General features: G+C 48.3%; 1 protein-coding gene across 2 annotated transcripts in view; it reads left to right on the forward strand.

Moving 5' to 3' along the window:
• The window catches only part of ANK3 (ankyrin 3), a 762,832-nt gene that overhangs the window by 130,525 nt on the left and 613,089 nt on the right, over window positions 1-19,218 (forward strand). For both annotated transcript variants that reach the window (XM_073685429.1, XM_073685434.1), the window contains exon 2: window positions 10,696-10,734. In XM_073685429.1, coding sequence (XP_073541530.1) covers window positions 10,696-10,734 — 39 coding nt within the window. The remainder of the gene's footprint in view (window positions 1-10,695; window positions 10,735-19,218) is intronic.

Here is a 19,218-nt window from a genome sequence, read left to right on the forward strand (position 1 = left end):
AGTAGAGGAGTCATATTTTGATGGGGTCACCATACTTTGTGAGAAGAGGGGGACAGTAAAGTCATTATACCATTCGTTTGGAGGGTCCTGTGGAGGAATTTACTGTCGGGTATCTTACTGTGTTTGTGGGGCAATTTTGTTGGCATCATACTTTATTATCTCTATTATTCAAGGTTTTTTATCCTTTGTTATTACATATTTAAATTAGGCAATTGGGCCATATGCTTTTTATATAATATATTATATTATTCCAATATTTTTTTTCTAAGACCTAGTAATTAAAATGTACTTTGTTCGTGGGACAACCCATTTAAGTTTGTTTCCATATGAAAAGTTATATTTGATGATAAGGAATAACTTTCTCAATTGTAGACATTTGTTTAATAAATATCAAGGTTGGCCCGTGACTTTGTCCAAGTTTTTAATATTGGCCCTCTGTGTATTTGAGTTTGCTTTAGGGGCTTGAGTTCACTGAGAGACTAACTAGGGGCATATTTGTATGAATTACTGTGTATACTGTACATTTCTGCACTAGTGAGAGTGAGGATCTAAGCAGAAGGCTATCTGGTTCTCAACTTGAGGGCATATGGAGAGGACATGAAGAATGATCTTAGCGTGAGAGTGCCTCTTGAATAAATTTATAAATTTGGAAAAGTTTGTTTAGGAGACAGAGCTTTGGTGAGTGAACCCTTTAGATGCAGGAACAGTGGTAGAGAAAACACAGGCCTCTAGAAAGCATGGCCTGAAAGGGGAGACTTATCCCTAGGTGAAGAGTCTGGAAGTGGGGGAAAACTGATGCCTGACGTGTGACGTGAACTAAGTATGTGGAGTGAGACTGCGTGCAGTAACACAGTGGTAGTGCGGCCTCTGTCAAGAAACAGAGGACTGGAGGAGAGTATTGTTTAAATTGTTCATTGTTTATTTCATTCTGTTTGTTCAGCAACTTCAAGAATAATCCCTCAATGGAGTGTTGTTACCATTAAGCATTCTGTGCCTGTTAAAGTGACCATAACACTTTGCAGGCCACTGTATTTACCGACTTTCACTGTCAAGTATATTATATCGATGCATAAATCTTTATTTAAGGGCAACCACTAGAACTTCCAACGTTGCAGATCATCTTTCCATGATTTGTAGTAAATGCAATGATGGATGATGACAGGCTACGTATGGTGTTCTCTACATGGATATAGCAGGATTTTGTTTTATTTGGTTTACTTTTAAGACATTGTCTAAAGGTTTAATCTGTGATCCAAAGTTGTATTGAGCTTTCAGCTTTTTCACTAGTTGATTTATTTTACAATTTTGCAAGTGTGACACCCCAGGGGTCTGGTTGTCACAGTGATAGAGATATTACGTCTGAGAGCAGGTGGGAGGTCCTTTGGTCAGGGATCCTGTGCATGCGACACCTCCTGCCCAGCCTTGGGAGGGGAAGAACTTCCCCTGTATAAACCCGGGGCTGAGGCAGGGTTAGTGAGTCCAGGAAGAGTAGAGACAAGAGCAGCATAGGAAGCAGCAGAGTCACAAGGAGTCAGGGGCTGGCAGCTAAAGAGCTCGCCCTGACTAAGAAGATTCTTTACCGGACCCGGAGTCCGAGGCTGTGGGGACTAACTTCTACCCAGCAGCAGAATCCGTCAGGCAGGGGATTTCAGGTCCCCTGGCCCAGAAGCCCGAAGGCCCGGTCGCACGCGTGGGACCAGCACCGCCATCGTGGAGCGGAAGCCATTAGAAGGCCCCGAGTCACCGGCCATACGGGTGAGCACCACACGGTACACTCAGGGACGTGGGCTACTTACATCAGCTTCTAGCAAGGTAGCCAGAAGAGTACAGTCAGCTTGGGAGGCCTACAACTACGCCTGGCCAGGGGAGATCCCATCTGCTCAAGGACTGACCAGGCCCCGTTCGCTAGCAAGTACTCCGGGAGGGTCTATCGTTGTTATCAGTAAAGACCCTGAACGCTACCATACCGTCTCTGAGTGGTTCCTGCTACCCCCATCATCCACGTCGGCTGCCCTGAGGCCATACCCCTCCCGTTGGGGGTTATACTATCACGCTGCACCATCCTTCCACCGGCCTCAGCGGTCTGCCCTGCAGCAGCAGCCCCCTGGCTGCATTCAACGGGTGGCGTAGTCATCAACCGTTTTCTACCGCTAACAGACTGCCGTCCAGTTTGACTCCCTGGGCACGGACCGGGTCACCGCCACGAGACTACAACCCTAAACAGATCCGGCTCCGGGTAAGCTCCCGCGTGCGCAACGCAGCGCGACACAGGCCCAGGGGCGCGTCAACTTTGGCGTAGTCGGCAGGATCACGTGCCCGCAACCACCGGGTACTGCGTGCCTGAAAAGCAAAGACTGTTCAAACTTACCAGTGGTGAAGATTCCCGCCATCGGTGAAGATTCCCGCCATCCGGCGCCATCTTCAGCCTTCTTCCCGCCATCGGTGAAGTTTCCCGCCATCCGGCGCCATCTTCAGCCTTCTTCCCGCCATCCGTGGAGTTTTCCCGCCATTGGACGCCATCTTGAGGACGCCGCGCGGGAAGAAGAGGGGCGTGGACTCCGAAAGCGCGCGAGAACTGAAGCCCCGCCTCACGTCCGGACGTTGCGTAAGGTCCTGGAAGGAGCCCAGCAGACGCCGACGTCACAGGAGCGCGACGGAAGGTCCTCAACCCTGACGATCCACTGCGGAGCCGCGGCCTACGGAAGAGGATCATCGCAAGGTAGGCCACGGTCCACTAGGGGGGAGGAAGATGTCGGATACGGAGGAGAGCTTCACTACCTCGACCCCCGCCAGCGCCACCGCTGCTGCAGTTATGCCCTTCACCATGCCATATATCCCGGGAGCAGCTTGGCTACCCCAGTACTCAGGGGAGTCACATACCCTGCATGACTTTAGAGAAAAGCTGGATAGCCTCTTCCAGGTGTACCCCCTCACAGAAGAGCAAAAAGTGAGCATCCTGGTGGCCCAACTAATCGGGGCAGCCAAAAGAGAAGTAAAATCTTGGCCACCTGGGAGGAGGACTGTCGCAGAGATACTAACCCGGCTGAGGGACACCTTCGATACCCGCACCTCAGCCGAGATCAAGCTTAGATTCTACGGGTGCAAGCAGCGAGCGCATGAGAGTATAAGGGACTATGCACTAAACCTACAAGAGGCCCTGAGGGCCATAAAGCAGACCGACCCTGATGGGGTGGGAAACGAGGACAGGCTGTTGACTGAACAATTTATAGAGGGTTTATATTGCAATGCCCACCGAACCCAGTTGCGGGCAATGGCCTTACAGGATCCCCATCTGGACTTTGCACAGTTCAAGGATAGAGCTATCCGGGTGCTCCGAGAACCAGCACCGGGTGGCGTTGTGACCCACAGGCGCCCAGCTATTACTTACCACCAGGAGGCGGCGCCCTTGTCGGCAGGGCCTGTGGGAGCTGATGCGCAGGCTTTGGACAATGACCCGGCTCCAGACCTACACCATCAGGTCCAAGAGCTAGTTAAGAGCGTTGCTGCGCTAACCCGAACTGTGCAGTCTTTACAGGTTTCCACTCCAGGGAAGATCCAGCTGGCATCCGGACCGGAGGACATCCCGTGGCGTCGACCAAGGAGGACCCCACCGGCCAGAGGAAGACCCAGTGACCGATACAGCGAGGACGGACGACCCATCTGCCGCCGCTGCAATCAACCCGGACATATGGAAAGGTACTGTTCTTTAAACGGGCACAACCTGGGGTAGAGGGCCAACCCCCAGGAAAAAGATCACCAGGCCCATCGAACTGGCGCGACAGATATGTGGGAGGACGTCCAGTCTTGCCTGTGGTACTGGATGGCATTCCCATGAGTGCCCTACTGGACACCGGGTCACAGGTCACCACCATCCCGTACGTGCTCTTCAAGCAGTACTGGAATGACTCGGATATTACCCGCTACCCTGACGACGACTTGAGTATCATCGCCAGCAATGGTCAGCCCGTGCCACAGATCGGATTTAAAGAGGTGACCATCAAAATTGGTAGAGTCGAACTGGCCGCACAGGGACTGATCATTGTAGACATTGACAAACATGAGAGTCACCCAAAGATAACTCTAGGAACTAATGTAATTGAAAATTGTCTTGCAGAGGTGATTTTCCTTTTACAGCAGGTTGCCAAGAATGCCAGCTCCGGCGAGCAGCGGGTGCTCCAGAAAGAGATCCGGGCACTGATGCAACGGCAACAAGTGGAACTCTCCGGCGGTGAGATTGGTAGCGTAAGAATGTGTGACCCTTTTCCTATTGCCATGCCCCCAAAAAGTGAAATGATGATTTGGTGCCGGGCAGCTATTGGTCTGAGAGGTAGAGATTACCAGGCAATGGTAGAACCAGTTTACTCAGACAGTAGGCCCACCATTTTGACAGCACGGGGGGTGGTCAATGTACGCCATGGGAGGGTGCCCGTTCGCATAATAAATATCGGGGAGAGGGAAGTGTACCTGCCCCGGTATGCCACGCTAGCCAAATTATATACCACTAATCAAAATTCTATACAATCTGTGGAACCCTTGCCTCCATCTCACCCGGAGGAAGGTAACGGCTCTAAGAAAGACATGGAGGACTGGTGTCAGCAACTACATCTGGGTACTGACTCCACTCCCTCACACCAGAAACAAGGAGTCTATCGGGTGGTTCAAGAGTATGAGAGAGTGTTTAGTAAACACCCGTTAGACTTCGGGCGAGTCAAGGGGGTAGAACACCGCATCCCCACGGGAGATCATCCTCCCATAAAAGAGAGGTATCGACCCGTACCCCCTGCACATTACCAACACGCCAAGGGGATGCTTAGAGACATGAAGGAGGCTGGGGTAATCCGGGATAGCTGTAGCCCCTGGGCAGCCCCACTAGTTTTAGTCAAAAAGAAAGACAACACCATGAGGATGTGTGTAGATTACCGGAAAATCAACCGTATCACACACAAGGATGCGTACCCCTTACCAAGGATAGAGGAGTCATTGGCTGCTTTAAGATCTGCTAACTTCTTCTCTACCTTGGATCTCACTAGCGGGTACTGGCAGGTTCCTGTAGCAGAGGCGGACCGGGAGAAGACCGCATTCACCACCCCGATGGGACTTAGCGAGTTCACCTGCATGCCGTTCGGACTCTGCAACGCCCCAGGAACCTTCCAACGATTAATGGAGTGCTGTCTGGGCCACAGAAACTTCGAGACGGTCCTGTTGTACCTGGACGATGTCATCGTATACTCCAAAACGTATGAGGACCACCTGAAACACCTGGCGGAGGTGTTCGAAGCTCTGGCGAGTTACGGCCTAAAGGTGAAACCCTCCAAGTGTCACCTCCTGAAACCAAAGGTGCAATACCTGGGACACGTGGTGAGCGCTGACGGAGTGGCTCCCGACCCCGATAAGATCACCGCAATCAAAGGATGGCCAAGCCCTTCCAGCGTAAAAGAAGTGCGGCAGTTCCTAGGGTTGGTAGGCTACTACCGAAGGTTTATTCCCGGTTTCACCAAAAAGGCGGCGCCTATGCAGGACCTCCTGATAGGCCAGTCCCGGAAGGCCAAGAACCAGAAGCCGCCCTTCAAATGGGAAGAGCTAGAGGAAGAGTCCTTCCGCCAGCTGAAGATGGCCCTCACGGGGGATGAAATCTTGGCGTATCCGGACTATAGCCAGCCCTTCATCCTCTACACCGACGCCAGTAACGTCGGGCTAGGAGCCGTACTGTCCCAGATTCAGCAGGGGAAAGAGCGAGTAATCGCCTATGCCAGCCGAAAACTGCGACCCACCGAAAGGAATCCCGAGAATTATAGCTCATTTAAGCTAGAGTTCCTGGCCGTGGTATGGGCAGTCACCGAGCGCTTTAAGCATTACCTCGCTTCTTCCCGGTTCACCGTATACACGGATAACAACCCGCTGACACACCTGGACACGGCAAGACTCGGTGCCCTGGAGCAGAGGTGGATGGCCCATCTGTCCAACTACGAGTTCACAATTAAATACCGGGCAGGGCGCTCCAATACCAACGCGGACGCCCTGTCCAGGATGCCCAACCTGCCGGACGGAGGAGAAGATCCGGAGGGACTGGAAGAAGTTGAACTCCCTGCGTTCCACCGTCATGGGACTATCCAGTATTCCCACCGGGTAAGGAGTAAGCAGGCTGCTACGTTGAACCCCTTACCTCACTACAACTGGGCGGAAACGCAAGACAGCGACCCTGCCGTCCGACTGGTGAAGGAGATGCTGACTCGCCCGGAGGCTAGCCTGGAATCAGACGCTCCAGAGGAAGCCAAACAACTATGGGCAGAGAAGAGTCGACTGTTCCTTTACAAGGGGAAGTTGTGCCGCAGAATGGTTAACTCCAGGACGCATGAACTACTCTGGCAAGTAGTGGTGCCACGAAGAGACGCAGCCATGGTGATGGAGGCATACCACGACGGAGCTGGACACTTCGGGTGGAAAAAGCTGGAGTTCCTGCTGCGCGAGCGGTTCCACTGGGTAGGCATGAGGGGAACCATCGAGAAGTGGTGCAGAGACTGTGGCCCGTGCAATCTGAGAAGGAAGGACCGGGCCAGCCAGAAGACTCCCCTGCAGTCCATCGTCACCCGGCAACCGTTGGAACTGGTAGCCTTGGATCATGTAAAACTGACCCCCAGCAGAAGTGGCTACGTCTACGCGTTAACCATCGTGGATCATTACTCCCGGTTTCTGGTTGTCGTCCCCGTCAAGGACTTAACGGCTCGAACAGCAGCTAGAGCCTTCCAGCAGCACTTTTGCCGTCCACACGGGTACCCGGACCAAGTGCTGACGGACCAGGGACCTGCCTTTGAAGCGGAGGTCTTCCAGGAATTCTGCAATCTGTATGGCTGCCGGAAGATAAGGACGACACCCTACCATCCGCAAACTAATGGACTTTGTGAGAAAATGAACCAGGTGGTAATGGATCTTCTAAAAACGTTGCCCCTGGAAGAACGCAGTCTGTGGCCTGAGAAGTTGCCCGATCTGGTGGACCTATACAACCACATCCCGGTAGGTTCCACCAACTGTACCCCGGCTTACCTAATGAGGGCAAGACCTGGTAAGTTACCTGTTGACCTGGAAATGGGAGTCCTGACGCCCGAGGACACTTCACCAGAAACAGACTGGGACACAGAGAGGCAGCAGCAGTACCGGAAAGTACAGGAGAGCGTGGAGCGAAGTCTCTGTCAGGCTAGGGAAAGACAAGAGAAGACTTACAACCAGTATGCTCCCGCTGTTCCCCTGGTACCCGGGGAGCAGGTCTTGAAGAGGAAGAGACGGCTCCACAAGTTGGACGACCAGTGGGAGAAGGACCCGTACACCGTACTGCCCTCAAGCCACGAGAACCCGAAGGTCTGTACCATCAGTAAAGACGGAGGGGAAACCACAGCCATTGTATCCCGGGACCACCTGAAGAAGTGCCCCGAACAACTGAGGAACCCTGAGGAGGAACAGGAAGACCATCGACCCGTGGAAGAAAGGGAAGATATGGTTAGTACCGTGCTCGGGGACTTCCCTCGGTCTTGGACTCAAGTCAATGGTGCAGTTGTGGTACCCGTACTCACCTTCCTCCAACCATCATCCCAAGAACCTACGGAGCAACGGGTAGAGCTGGAAGAGCAGCCGGTCCAGGAGGCAGAAGACTCCACCCAAGCGGAACAGGAGAATCCACCCTCTGCTTATAGTGAGCCTGCCGTACCCCTAGTGAGACAAAGAGCCGGTAGACAGCTGCCCAGTTTACCCTTGACAGCTCCTACACCCTGTAGTTCAGGGCCAGACAGTCAGCTCCGTAGGTCCACTAGGGCCACTAGAGGCCAGTTACCCGCACGTTGGAGGATCTAAATATTTAAGTTGTTTTACAATGTTTACCTGTTTATTGTTGCTTGTGTGTAATTTTGTGTTTCTAGTTGTTTTTAGGAGTCTTCGGTGGATTTACCGGGAATCCTTTGTATATAGTTGGAGCGTAACCCAGGATGGACTAGAGACTGTTAAGGACTCGGGGTAGGACAGACCCCTACCTGGTTACGTCTCCCTGTGTTGGTGAAATGGACACCTTTGCTTTTCTTCAAAGACTGCACCCGGTTGCGGACATCCGTGACCATCTTATTGTGTTTCCTTATTGTATTTTATTGTTCTTTGATATACCTTGTTATATTTTTCTAAAAAGTGTTTAGTCCCGGAGTACTAAATTTCACTAGGGGGGAGTGTGACACCCCAGGGGTCTGGTTGTCACAGTGATAGAGATATTACGTCTGAGAGCAGGTGGGAGGTCCTTTGGTCAGGGATCCTGTGCATGCGACACCTCCTGCCCAGCCTTGGGAGGGGAAGAACTTCCCCTGTATAAACCCGGGGCTGAGGCAGGGTTAGTGAGTCCAGGAAGAGTAGAGACAAGAGCAGCATAGGAAGCAGCAGAGTCACAAGGAGTCAGGGGCTGGCAGCTAAAGAGCTCGCCCTGACTAAGAAGATTCTTTACCGGACCCGGAGTCCGAGGCTGTGGGGACTAACTTCTACCCAGCAGCAGAATCCGTCAGGCAGGGGATTTCAGGTCCCCTGGCCCAGAAGCCCGAAGGCCCGGTCGCACGCGTGGGACCAGCACCGCCATCGTGGAGCGGAAGCCATTAGAAGGCCCCGAGTCACCGGCCATACGGGTGAGCACCACACGGTACACTCAGGGACGTGGGCTACTTACATCAGCTTCTAGCAAGGTAGCCAGAAGAGTACAGTCAGCTTGGGAGGCCTACAACTACGCCTGGCCAGGGGAGATCCCATCTGCTCAAGGACTGACCAGGCCCCGTTCGCTAGCAAGTACTCCGGGAGGGTCTATCGTTGTTATCAGTAAAGACCCTGAACGCTACCATACCGTCTCTGAGTGGTTCCTGCTACCCCCATCATCCACGTCGGCTGCCCTGAGGCCATACCCCTCCCGTTGGGGGTTATACTATCACGCTGCACCATCCTTCCACCGGCCTCAGCGGTCTGCCCTGCAGCAGCAGCCCCCTGGCTGCATTCAACGGGTGGCGTAGTCATCAACCGTTTTCTACCGCTAACAGACTGCCGTCCAGTTTGACTCCCTGGGCACGGACCGGGTCACCGCCACGAGACTACAACCCTAAACAGATCCGGCTCCGGGTAAGCTCCCGCGTGCGCAACGCAGCGCGACACAGGCCCAGGGGCGCGTCACAAGTCTACATTGTTAAATCTTGGCTACACTTTGCAAATGCATTTAATTACTGTACATTTACTTAAATTAAGCCTATATCAAATGAATGACCAGCAATGCCAGAACATCAATACAATAATACAGTGGAAGGAATTTCAGCTATACATTTGGCTCTGTGTGATTGTACTGTGGGACTCTACCGATCAATATTGTTTGCATTTCCAAAAAATGGGTGCAAAAGATAAAAGTCTAAAAAGACTAGAATATACAGAAGTAAAGTAAATGGAAGTAAGAATATAAACTGAAATCGGTTATATGGAGTTTATATTATTTCCTTCTTGTAAATAAGTTGGAAATGAAGAGCTTGCTCCATAATGGAAACTTAATAGACTGATATACAAGTGGGTTTGAAACACATACTCGTTTGGTTGATCAGAAGCATAGCAGTTAACCTCGCCATAGAACTCAGGCATTAAAGGGGTGGTCTGAAACTAATATTGATTTTAATTCTAAATGTCTATTTATTGTAATAATCTAATCTATTTTCTAATACACTTTAATTAAAAAGTCCCTACTGTTCGCTCTCTACTCTCTCTAACTGCTTTATTTTTATTTTTTTTACCTACTTCCATTTTGATGACATTTTATATGGGAAAGCCCAGTGCATGCTGGGATACTCAAATGGTATATCATCAGGGTACAGAGGTGTCTGTCACTCCTGCAGCCTGAAAAGAAGTGTTATTAGTGACATCAATTTCAGGGGCTGGGCTAGTCAATGCTCAACTGAGATGGCGTCTGTTGTCATTTCCAATGTGCTCAGTATGAGCTCCTTGTCAGTGTGCAATATTATTCTGAGTGCACAGTGACAGTGCAATCCCTCACTAACTCTAATGAAAAGTGACAGCTGACAAGAGAGCGCACTGTCAGTGCACATTGTAAGGAGAGAACCAGGAAAGCAGAGAGCAGCCCCACAGATGAAAGTGGCGTCTGTTTCAGGGGAGCGGCTGGTCTCTGCTCTCTTTGCTAATTCCGGATGCAGTTTGGATAATACATGTACAGTGGGCCATGCTACTGGAGTAAATCGATTCTTCAACAATGATAAAAAGGTTTTTTATTCACAACGCGTTTCAATGCCGTACCATCATCTTTATCAAGTGAAAAAAAACTGTTTGTTTTTTGGGGTGTATTCATTTTTGCATCAACTTATTTGTGTAAAACTGAAGATTTTGCAATTAAAGTTTGTATTATAAGTTGTACGATATTATTGTTAACCTTACTTTCATGTTATGGGTTAAAAAATGTTCTATCAAACTCAGTCTTGTCAAAATTTTGGAAATTGTTCTTGTATTCAGTGAGATTTTGATTAAAATCTTATTTTTCAAAGTAGGTGTACTCATTTATGCTGAGCACAGTACATGGCACATTGTAGTGGTTTAAAAATATTATAATTTTCTGTAGTAGCAGATCATTTCTGAGATTATTTTCATAAGTGTAAATTAAAATTTCAATAAAATAAACCCTTTCATCTTTTTTAGATTGACAGGCGGTTGTCTTCACCTCGGAGTTCATCTAAGGTAGGACATGCCAATTAACTACAAAGTGCAATATTAACTATCACGTGTGTGTATTCTATTTTCCCAATGTAGTGATTGAATAAACTTATATCTAGGGGCATAGCTGTGGAAAGGACTGGATAGATATGCTGGGTGTGGTGCGCCAACAAGCCACTCAGACTTGGCCAGAGTTTTTAGGTCAACCCTGACAACTTTCCTTAAAATCTCGATATACTTTTTGTAAAAGGGGATACGACCGAGACTCCTGAGTGTTGCAAAAGCCTCCCAGTAAGCAGTGCTCTCTAAAGATTTCTGCACGTGGTGATGGGATGCTTTTTCATCAGACTGATGGAGGTGCACCAGTGCAAAAAAATAAAGATTAGATCCTGCCTTACAAACATCCTTACTGCATTTCAAAGAAAATATAGTTAAACTCTAAAAGTGCAGCCAATGACAAGATGACTAGTCCAAGAGGCCGATCCCCACCAGCTTCTCCCCGCCCACTCACACTTTTCTCCCTATGTGTGTAAAGTTATAGACCACCCCCTGATGAAGCTAGTTTATCTCAGTGATACGCGTGGGGCCTATACTGCCCAAATGGACTTCTTGGAACCTTATTTGTCGTAGAACCTAAATTAACAAACTATCCTGTGGTCTATGCCCCATACCCTATCCAGTTTACTCTTGTGATTTTTTTTCTGCTATTTTATGCTATCTTTGAAATGTTATATGGCATGTGTATAAATATTTGTACTCTGGATTTACTTGGATAACCTTTTAGAATGTATTTTCATCCCTTTCAGGTAATGTTCTATCCATTTAAGTATTTATTTTTTTAAGCCAAGTGACCATAAGTGGTTCTAAGAAACACCACCAGATACTTTGTTCAATAAATAACTTTCCTCATTATAATAAATACGGAGAAGAAATTGAAGACATTGCTGCAATAAGCAATCAATTTGAGACATCGAGCCACTCATGGTAATTGTGAGCACTTTAGAGTGATCATCACCCACTAATGTAGGAAGTTGCATGGGCATAGAAATGTTGCAGATCAAGCAATGGAGTCGAGAACTACCGGTGGTTATTAACACAATCCAGTTTCTAGAAATTAACCATGCAGATCAGGTCAACTACTTCAAAGGTTTTTCCAGGATTGGTACAAAAATCCATAGTCACACTATGTGACTGCAGACTGCTGAATCATGGCAGCATGCAGTGTGGTATTCTAGGTGCAAGCTGGTAGTCATGTGACCGCGTCTATGCAATTTGCATACTAGCCCTCATGTGCTGACTACATGCATATGTCTTCTCTAAATAGAAGGGAATTGAGAGAATCCCGATGCGTCTAGTTGGCACATGACTGCAAGTATGAAAAGTACCCTCACCAGGAATACTGGAGAATCATGATTTGGCACTATGCAGTCATGATGAGTGACTGCAGATTTATGCTCCATTGCTAGGCATCCTCTTTAAAGGAATCCGTCATGTTAAAATCATGTCTAATATAGTTTGTGGGTAAAAAAACAGTATGACTTGTATTTTAAAGGGTTTCTCCAGGACTAAACTATTGTTGACCTATCAATATTATAATGGTAGGATTCCGACACTTGGCACTCCCACCGCTCAGCTGACATATGCTCTGGAGTACTGTAATTTACCTCCCAATCGGGTTCTAACCCAAGGTTTTGATATTTTCCCTCTACTCGCATCAGGAGCCAGTGACTACTTTGATTCCAACTTCATCTTTGGGGCGCATTCACTTTCTGACTCCGGAGGGTGTGGACATGCCTGTCTGCCTCTCTGCTAGATTGTGGAGACAATACGGCGCCGGACTACTGGCAGCCCATTGCAGCAGCAGAAGCTTCTACTTTATTTTAGTTACAGTTTTGTTACAGTTATTTTATTTTATTACCTTCTCTGGATTGCAACGTTCCTGTATACTCGTCTATTGGGGATGGAAGATACAACACTTCCCACACTATCAACTGCTGCTGGGCACACAGCACGAGATCTGCACCTGGATCTTCTTCCACCACTTACAAGTCTCCTGCAGGTACAGACACTCTGGGGCAAGCAATACGGACCAGCTCAGCTAATGCTACTGAAGGATGCATGCTGCTACCCACAGCCTGTGACAGGGATACAGCCATATGTGAGCGGTGGAGGTCACTGTATACGATTTGCCATGGAGAGGACTGGTGTGACGGGTGGGAATAATGACGGGATGGTGGACCCTAGGTCTGTTGCTAAACGAGCAGTGTATTCTAGGGATCGTCTTCTGGAACTGCGCAGGATAAAGTCTTCTCCAGCAGTGGCAATACTGAATGTTCCACGGGAAATAAGGAGACCTTTCAGAGGCTGCAGAGCAGGCAAGAAGATCAAGTCCTGGAGGAGAAGGTTTAAACCAGTGGTCCCATCCATTATCATGGGTAACGTACGATCGCTGGGAAATAAGTCGGATGAACTGCTGGCTCTGAGTAAGACCCAGAAGGAGTTTAGGGAATGCAGTCTCATGTGCTTTACAGAAACCTGGCTGCATGAGGAGGTCCCAGATTCATGTGTCTCAGTACCAGGGTTTCAAATGGTTCGGGCTGATAGAGAGAGAGTTAGATGCGGCAAGAAAAAAGGTGGAGGAGTGATACTCTACATTAACAACAGATGGTGCAATCAGGGGCATGTAACTGTTAAGGAGAAACATTGCTGTCCAAATATTGAACTGTTAGCAGTGGGCCTCAGGCCTTACTATCTGCCTAGAGAATTCACTCTTGTTATTGTAGTTGTGATGTATATACCACCATCTGCGAACCCAGAGGCTGCTGGGGATGTGTTGTCAGGGGTGATGGCCCGGCTTCAGACTATACACCCAAACTCTCTAACTGTAATTTCTGGGGATTTCAATCGAGTAAAGATCTCATCTGCAATACCAAAGTTCTATCAATATGTCAAATGTCCTACACGGGACAACATCACACTGGATCTCCTCTTTGCTAATGTTAAGAATGCTTATTCATCGGCTGCATTACCCCCCCTGGGGAAATCTGACCACAACCTCATACTATTGTCTCCTGCTTACCAACCAGACGTCCGCAAACAACCAGTGACAATTAAAAAGATAAGGAAGTGGTGTCCAGCAGCAGAGGAGGCGTTACAAGACTGCTTTGACTGTACAGACTGGGAGGTGTTGTGTACCATGAAAGAGAAATGTAATGTTAATGAGATTACTGGCAGAGTTACTGATTACATCAACTTCTGTATGGACATTGTAGTACCTGTTCAAGAGATTCGGTGTTATGCAAACAATAAGCCATGGATTACAAAAGAGTTGAAACATTTACTAAACATGAAAAAACTGGCTTTTAAAAGGAAGGACAAGGAGGCATTGAAAATTATACAGCGAGACCTAAAGGGGAAAATTAAGATTGCCCGTGAGGCATTCAGAGTTAAATTAGAAAATCAATTTGCACAAAAAAGCTCCAGAGAGGTGTGGGCTGGAATGAAGCTAGTGACTGGGTTTAAGGCAAGGTCGGAGCAGGGGGGTGGTGGACTTACAATGGCTAATGAAATGAATCAGTTCTTCAATAGATTCAGCAATAAAGGTGCGGTAGCAGCAGGGAAGGGGGAGGAGGCCGGGGAACAACTAGCTAAATTAACAGGGGGTGAAATAGATCATTTCTCGGTCTCCAAAAATGACGTGAGGGACCAGTTTAGTAAGCTGGCCATTGGCAAAGCAGCAGGGCCTGACGGTCTCAGTCCACGTGTCCTCAGAGTGTGTGCAAATGAGTTATGTACTGTCTTCCAGCATCTCTTTAACCAGAGCTTACAATCAAAGAGAGTACCAGTGCTATGGAAGACTTCCTGCCTGGTGCCGATTCCCAAGACTACCTTCCCGGCTTCCCCGGGGGACTATAGACCGGTGGCCTTAACATCGCATGCGATGAAGTCCTTGGAGAGAATAGTACTTGCTCACTTGTGTCCGAGGGTGATGGCGCATACTGATGCTCTTCAGTTTGCGTACCGGCAGGGACTGGGTGTGGACGATGCTGTAGCGTCTCTGCTACAAACAGTACATTCCTTTTTGGACAATGATGGAACCACAGTGCGTGCTTTGTTCTTTGATTTCTCTAGTGCGTTCAACACATTACAGCCACTCTTACTGCGAGGAAAGTTGATTAAAATGGCGGTGGATGAGGGACTTGTGAATTGGATAATTGACTACCTGTCGGATAGGCCACAGTTTGTTAGGTGGGGGACGGCTACATCAGATAGTGTACTGAGCAGTGTCGGAGCCCCGCAGGGAACAGTGCTGTCGCCATTCCTCTTTACATTGTACACAGCTGACTTTCAGTATAAATCAGACCGTTGTCACCTCCAGAAGTACTCGGATGACTCTGTGATAGTTGGCGGTATTGGGAAGGACCAGGACGAAGAGGAATATAGAAGGGTGGTTGCGGACTTTGTAGTATGGTGCCAGGCTAACCATCTAGAACTAAATGTTAAGAAAACCAGGGAGTTGGTGATGAGCTATGGAAGGTGCAAGAAGGTATGCCTACCTGTTACCATTGACGGTCAGGATGTGGAGATGGTGGACAGTTTCAAATATTTGGAGGTTTACCTGGATAGCAAGCTAGACTGGAAGTGCCACATGGAGAAGGTCTACAAGAAGGGGATGAGTAGATTGTACTTCCTAAGGAAGTTAAGGTCTTTTAATGTGTGTGGCAAAATGCTTGAGGTGTTCTACCAATCCATTGTGGCTAGTGCCACCTTTGCGGCAATAATTTGCTGGGGTAACAGTGTGCGTGTTGCTGACGCCAACAAGCTCAACAAACTTATAAAGAAGGCTAGCGCGACGGTGGGCCTACAGCTTGGGACTTTTGAAGAGGTGGTAGAGGATAGGATTAAGAAGAAGTGCAGAGCTATAATGGGCAACAACACACACCCGCTTTATGAACTGTTTGCGAAACAGAAGAGCACATTCAGCAATCGCCTAATACAACTAAGGTGTAAAAAGGAAAAATACAGGAGATCGTTTGTTCCAACAGCTATGGGGGTGTTTAACAAATGTCTGAAAAGCAATGTCTAAAGCATTCCAAATGTTTTGTTATTATATGTGTCATGTTCGAGATCTGTGTTCTGCTGCTGTGATACCGCAATTTCCTCCGGGATAAAATAAAGTATATCTTATCTTATGCAGTGAAGTCCAGATCCTGTTTTAGGGATGAAAGGGTGAACCCCTGGGAGTTCTTTGGATCCTGCTGTGTGGAATATCCTGGCAATGTCTTTTTGGGAAGCCCACTTTTCAGTTAATGGTTTTCTTACACTTATTTCTAGTAATAAATGACTCGTACATACTGCCTTTTGGGAAAAAAACACATGTAAACAATGACTATTATATATATTGCTGATTGCTCTGGCTGCCAATATGGCATACCTCCTGGGAAAAAATATTCAAATACTTATGGAAATACTTCATCAGAATGTCTACTGGCAGAAAGCTACAACCTGTGCCATGTGTTAGTCGGAGTGATAACAGGCGTACAGGAAGCTCAGGACAAATTTAAACATTTCATATTGAGTTTCAGTGGACCTAGTGAAGCTGCATCCTGTAACGTAAGCACTGAGAGATTTCATAAATCTGCTCTGCTTCCACGATGGAACAAGACGACTAAAGAAGTTCACCAACTTAAAAAAAAAAATTGTACTGTGGCATTTAGTAATAAAATGAAATTAAATAAGAGCATTGATAAAGTTAATTTAACATAAAAAGTTACTTTCCAAGGGCTGATACTGTGCGGCTTTTATTTATCACATTTGTCAACGTAAGCTGTATAGGGAATAAAAATAATTATTATGATTGTTCGGTCCCCATACAGCTTGCATTTTGTAAGCGGCACATCGACTGTTTTCTCAGGGCCACATAACCCACATAAAAGATGTAATCAGTCAACAAGAGAATGTCTGCTCGTATGTAGTCCAAAGTTCGGATCGGGTACCAGAACTGTACCCGAACTTTATGTAGATCCTGAACCCCATATAAATAAACATAAACCCAAACTCTCTCTCTGGACCCCCGAACTGTAAAACAGACTTCCAGGAGAAATCCGTGTTCAGACTTCAACACCGGTATGTACCCCAAATTTTACGGTTCGGGTTCGTGGGGTACCCGGTGCCGGGCCGGTAGATGCTGGGGGTTGTAGTCACAGTGGCGGTGACCCGGTCCGTGACCCAGGGCGGTCAATCCAAGGGGAATTATATGTATAGGTTTTATAATGTCCGACTACGCCACCTGTGGAATGCGGCTAATAGGGGCTGCCGCTGCGGAACAGTCCTCTGAAGCTGATGGTTTTGCAGCAAGGGTGGTATAACTCCCCACAGGAAGAGTTAGCTTATGGGCAGTGTGTGGATGATGGTGGTTGTGCAGGGTGTCAGTAATAACCACAGAGTCAGTGCAGTGCAGTCCCAGGGTCTTTACTCACAGTTGTTGCAGTTACTCATGGAGGGGTTCAGTCCACCCTCAGGTACTTCCAGAGTATTTATCAGGACCCCTTTCTATGTGCCTTCCTCAGTCGTCTTCCTGCGCTGGCTCTCTCCCTCCTGCCCTGCGCCTCACAGTCAGTGTCCCAATCCGGTGGCCTCGGGTCTTGGCGGGCGACCTGCAGTCCCCTGGATCCTCTGTGGCCGCCTTTTCGGCGAGTATTAACTGTGGTGGTGGGCAACTGCACCCTGAAAGTACAGCCACCTCCGGTTTCTAGTTAGACTTGCAATATCTTGACTAGTTAAGGGGCCGGTCCCCTCTGCGGCTTGATCCTTCCACGTTCCTGCAGATTCGGGCGTATGGGGGACCTCCAGCACTGCCCGTACCCCTAGGATCCCCTCTGTCCTTCTGGCGCCTTCCTTGCTCCTCTCTCCTCTCTCCTTCTCCTTCAGTCCTGGGCCTCACAGGCTAGGCCTGCCTCCGGAGCAGAGCTCCTGCAGAGCCCCTGCTCTGTCACTTCTCCTCCTCTGACTGTTTGCTTCTGGATGGTTCCATCCCCTTTTATGCTGCTCCTGGCAAGTGCTCCCCTTTTCTACTTCCTCCACCCCATCCACTACATGGTTCCCCCTCTCTAGGTGGTTCCCCCCACTCCAGCCAGGGACCAGGGACTGTGCTCTCCCGTAGGAGCAATCTCACCCTGTCCCCTGGAAATGTGGTGTAGTGAATGCTGGTGTTAGGGTCCTGAGCCATACTCCTTCCTTACCTGAGAGTGAGGTGCCACACCTCTGGTTGAGATGCAATACCCTTGTGGCGACCGAACCCTCAGGGGCGCCACACATTCTCATGAATATATTAATAGTGCATATGGACAGAAGCTGCCTTGATGAAGCATCCCATTTTTAAATACAAATCACAGTTCGCTTTTGCACTTTGTCTCATGTCTAACACTTAAAGGGGTTGTCTGGTCTTAAGCTACAAGTGTACAAGGATTCTCTGCTGCTGGCAGGAGCAGCAGGTGCGTGACTGCAAGTATGTAATCTGCATACATGCTGTCACGTGTCGACTAGATGGGTGTGGCCTCGCTCAATGTAAGTGTATAGAGCGAGGCCGGATATAGTGTAGTCGCAATGTGACCGGAAGTATGCAAATCGCTCCCGTCACCGGAAAATCCTCACAGCATGCAGTGTGTGCAGTGTGAGGATTCACAAGTCTGTAGTCACATAGAATGACTACAGACTTGTAACTTAACACCAGACAACCTCTTTAAAGCACCACTCCAAATTTTTTTTTATTGCAGCACTGGAGTGGTGCCTCTAATTTAAGTTTTCTGAACACAGCATTATACCTGCCAGCTGCCATCTTCTTCTGTTATCAGCGTTGCTCTGGTCAGGCTCCATCAGTGTTTGCTGGGCGAGCTGAAAGTCACAACTCAGTGTAAGTCTATGACAGCTAGAACGAGGCCAGAGCGAGGCTCTCATAGACTTACTTTGAGAGCTTGTGACCATTACCTCTGACTTCTGGTCAGTCAGAAATTACAGTCACAAGATGGTGGTGCAGGACCGGAGCGTTGCTGTGAAAAGCTGCAGACGGCGGCTGGTAAGTATAAGACTAAGGTTAGGGACTCTAGTGGTGAAATAAAAAAACAAACGCTGGAGTGGTGCTTTAAGGTAGTTTGTCTTTCTCTACCTCATAAGGTCTCCAAAGAGTGCAGAAAACTGTCAAGCTGTGTGCACATGTCATAATTCCTTCTGTCATCCAATCTGGGACAGTGGCATGCTGAGCTGTCAGTATCGTGATATACAGCTCAGCCATCCAATCTGAGGTTTGGGAGTGCTGAGTTGTCAGTGTAATGAGTGACAGTCCAGTCATCCAATCAGGGCCAGGGCATGCTGGCTTTCCTACAGATGTAACTTTCCTACAGATGTATCCTGTTCAGATTGATTCACAGGCTGTTTAGCTGGCTGTCTACCTCTTATCTCTGTCAGTTGTAGCTCTGCTCAGTTTGGTGTGTGTTTGCTCTGTGCTTTGAG

The sequence above is a fragment of the Phyllobates terribilis genome, unplaced genomic scaffold (assembly GCF_046119375.1).
Source record: "Phyllobates terribilis strain yellow unplaced genomic scaffold, ASM4611937v1 Scaffold_5__5_contigs__length_657084704, whole genome shotgun sequence".
Lineage (NCBI taxonomy): Eukaryota > Metazoa > Chordata > Amphibia > Anura > Dendrobatidae > Phyllobates > Phyllobates terribilis.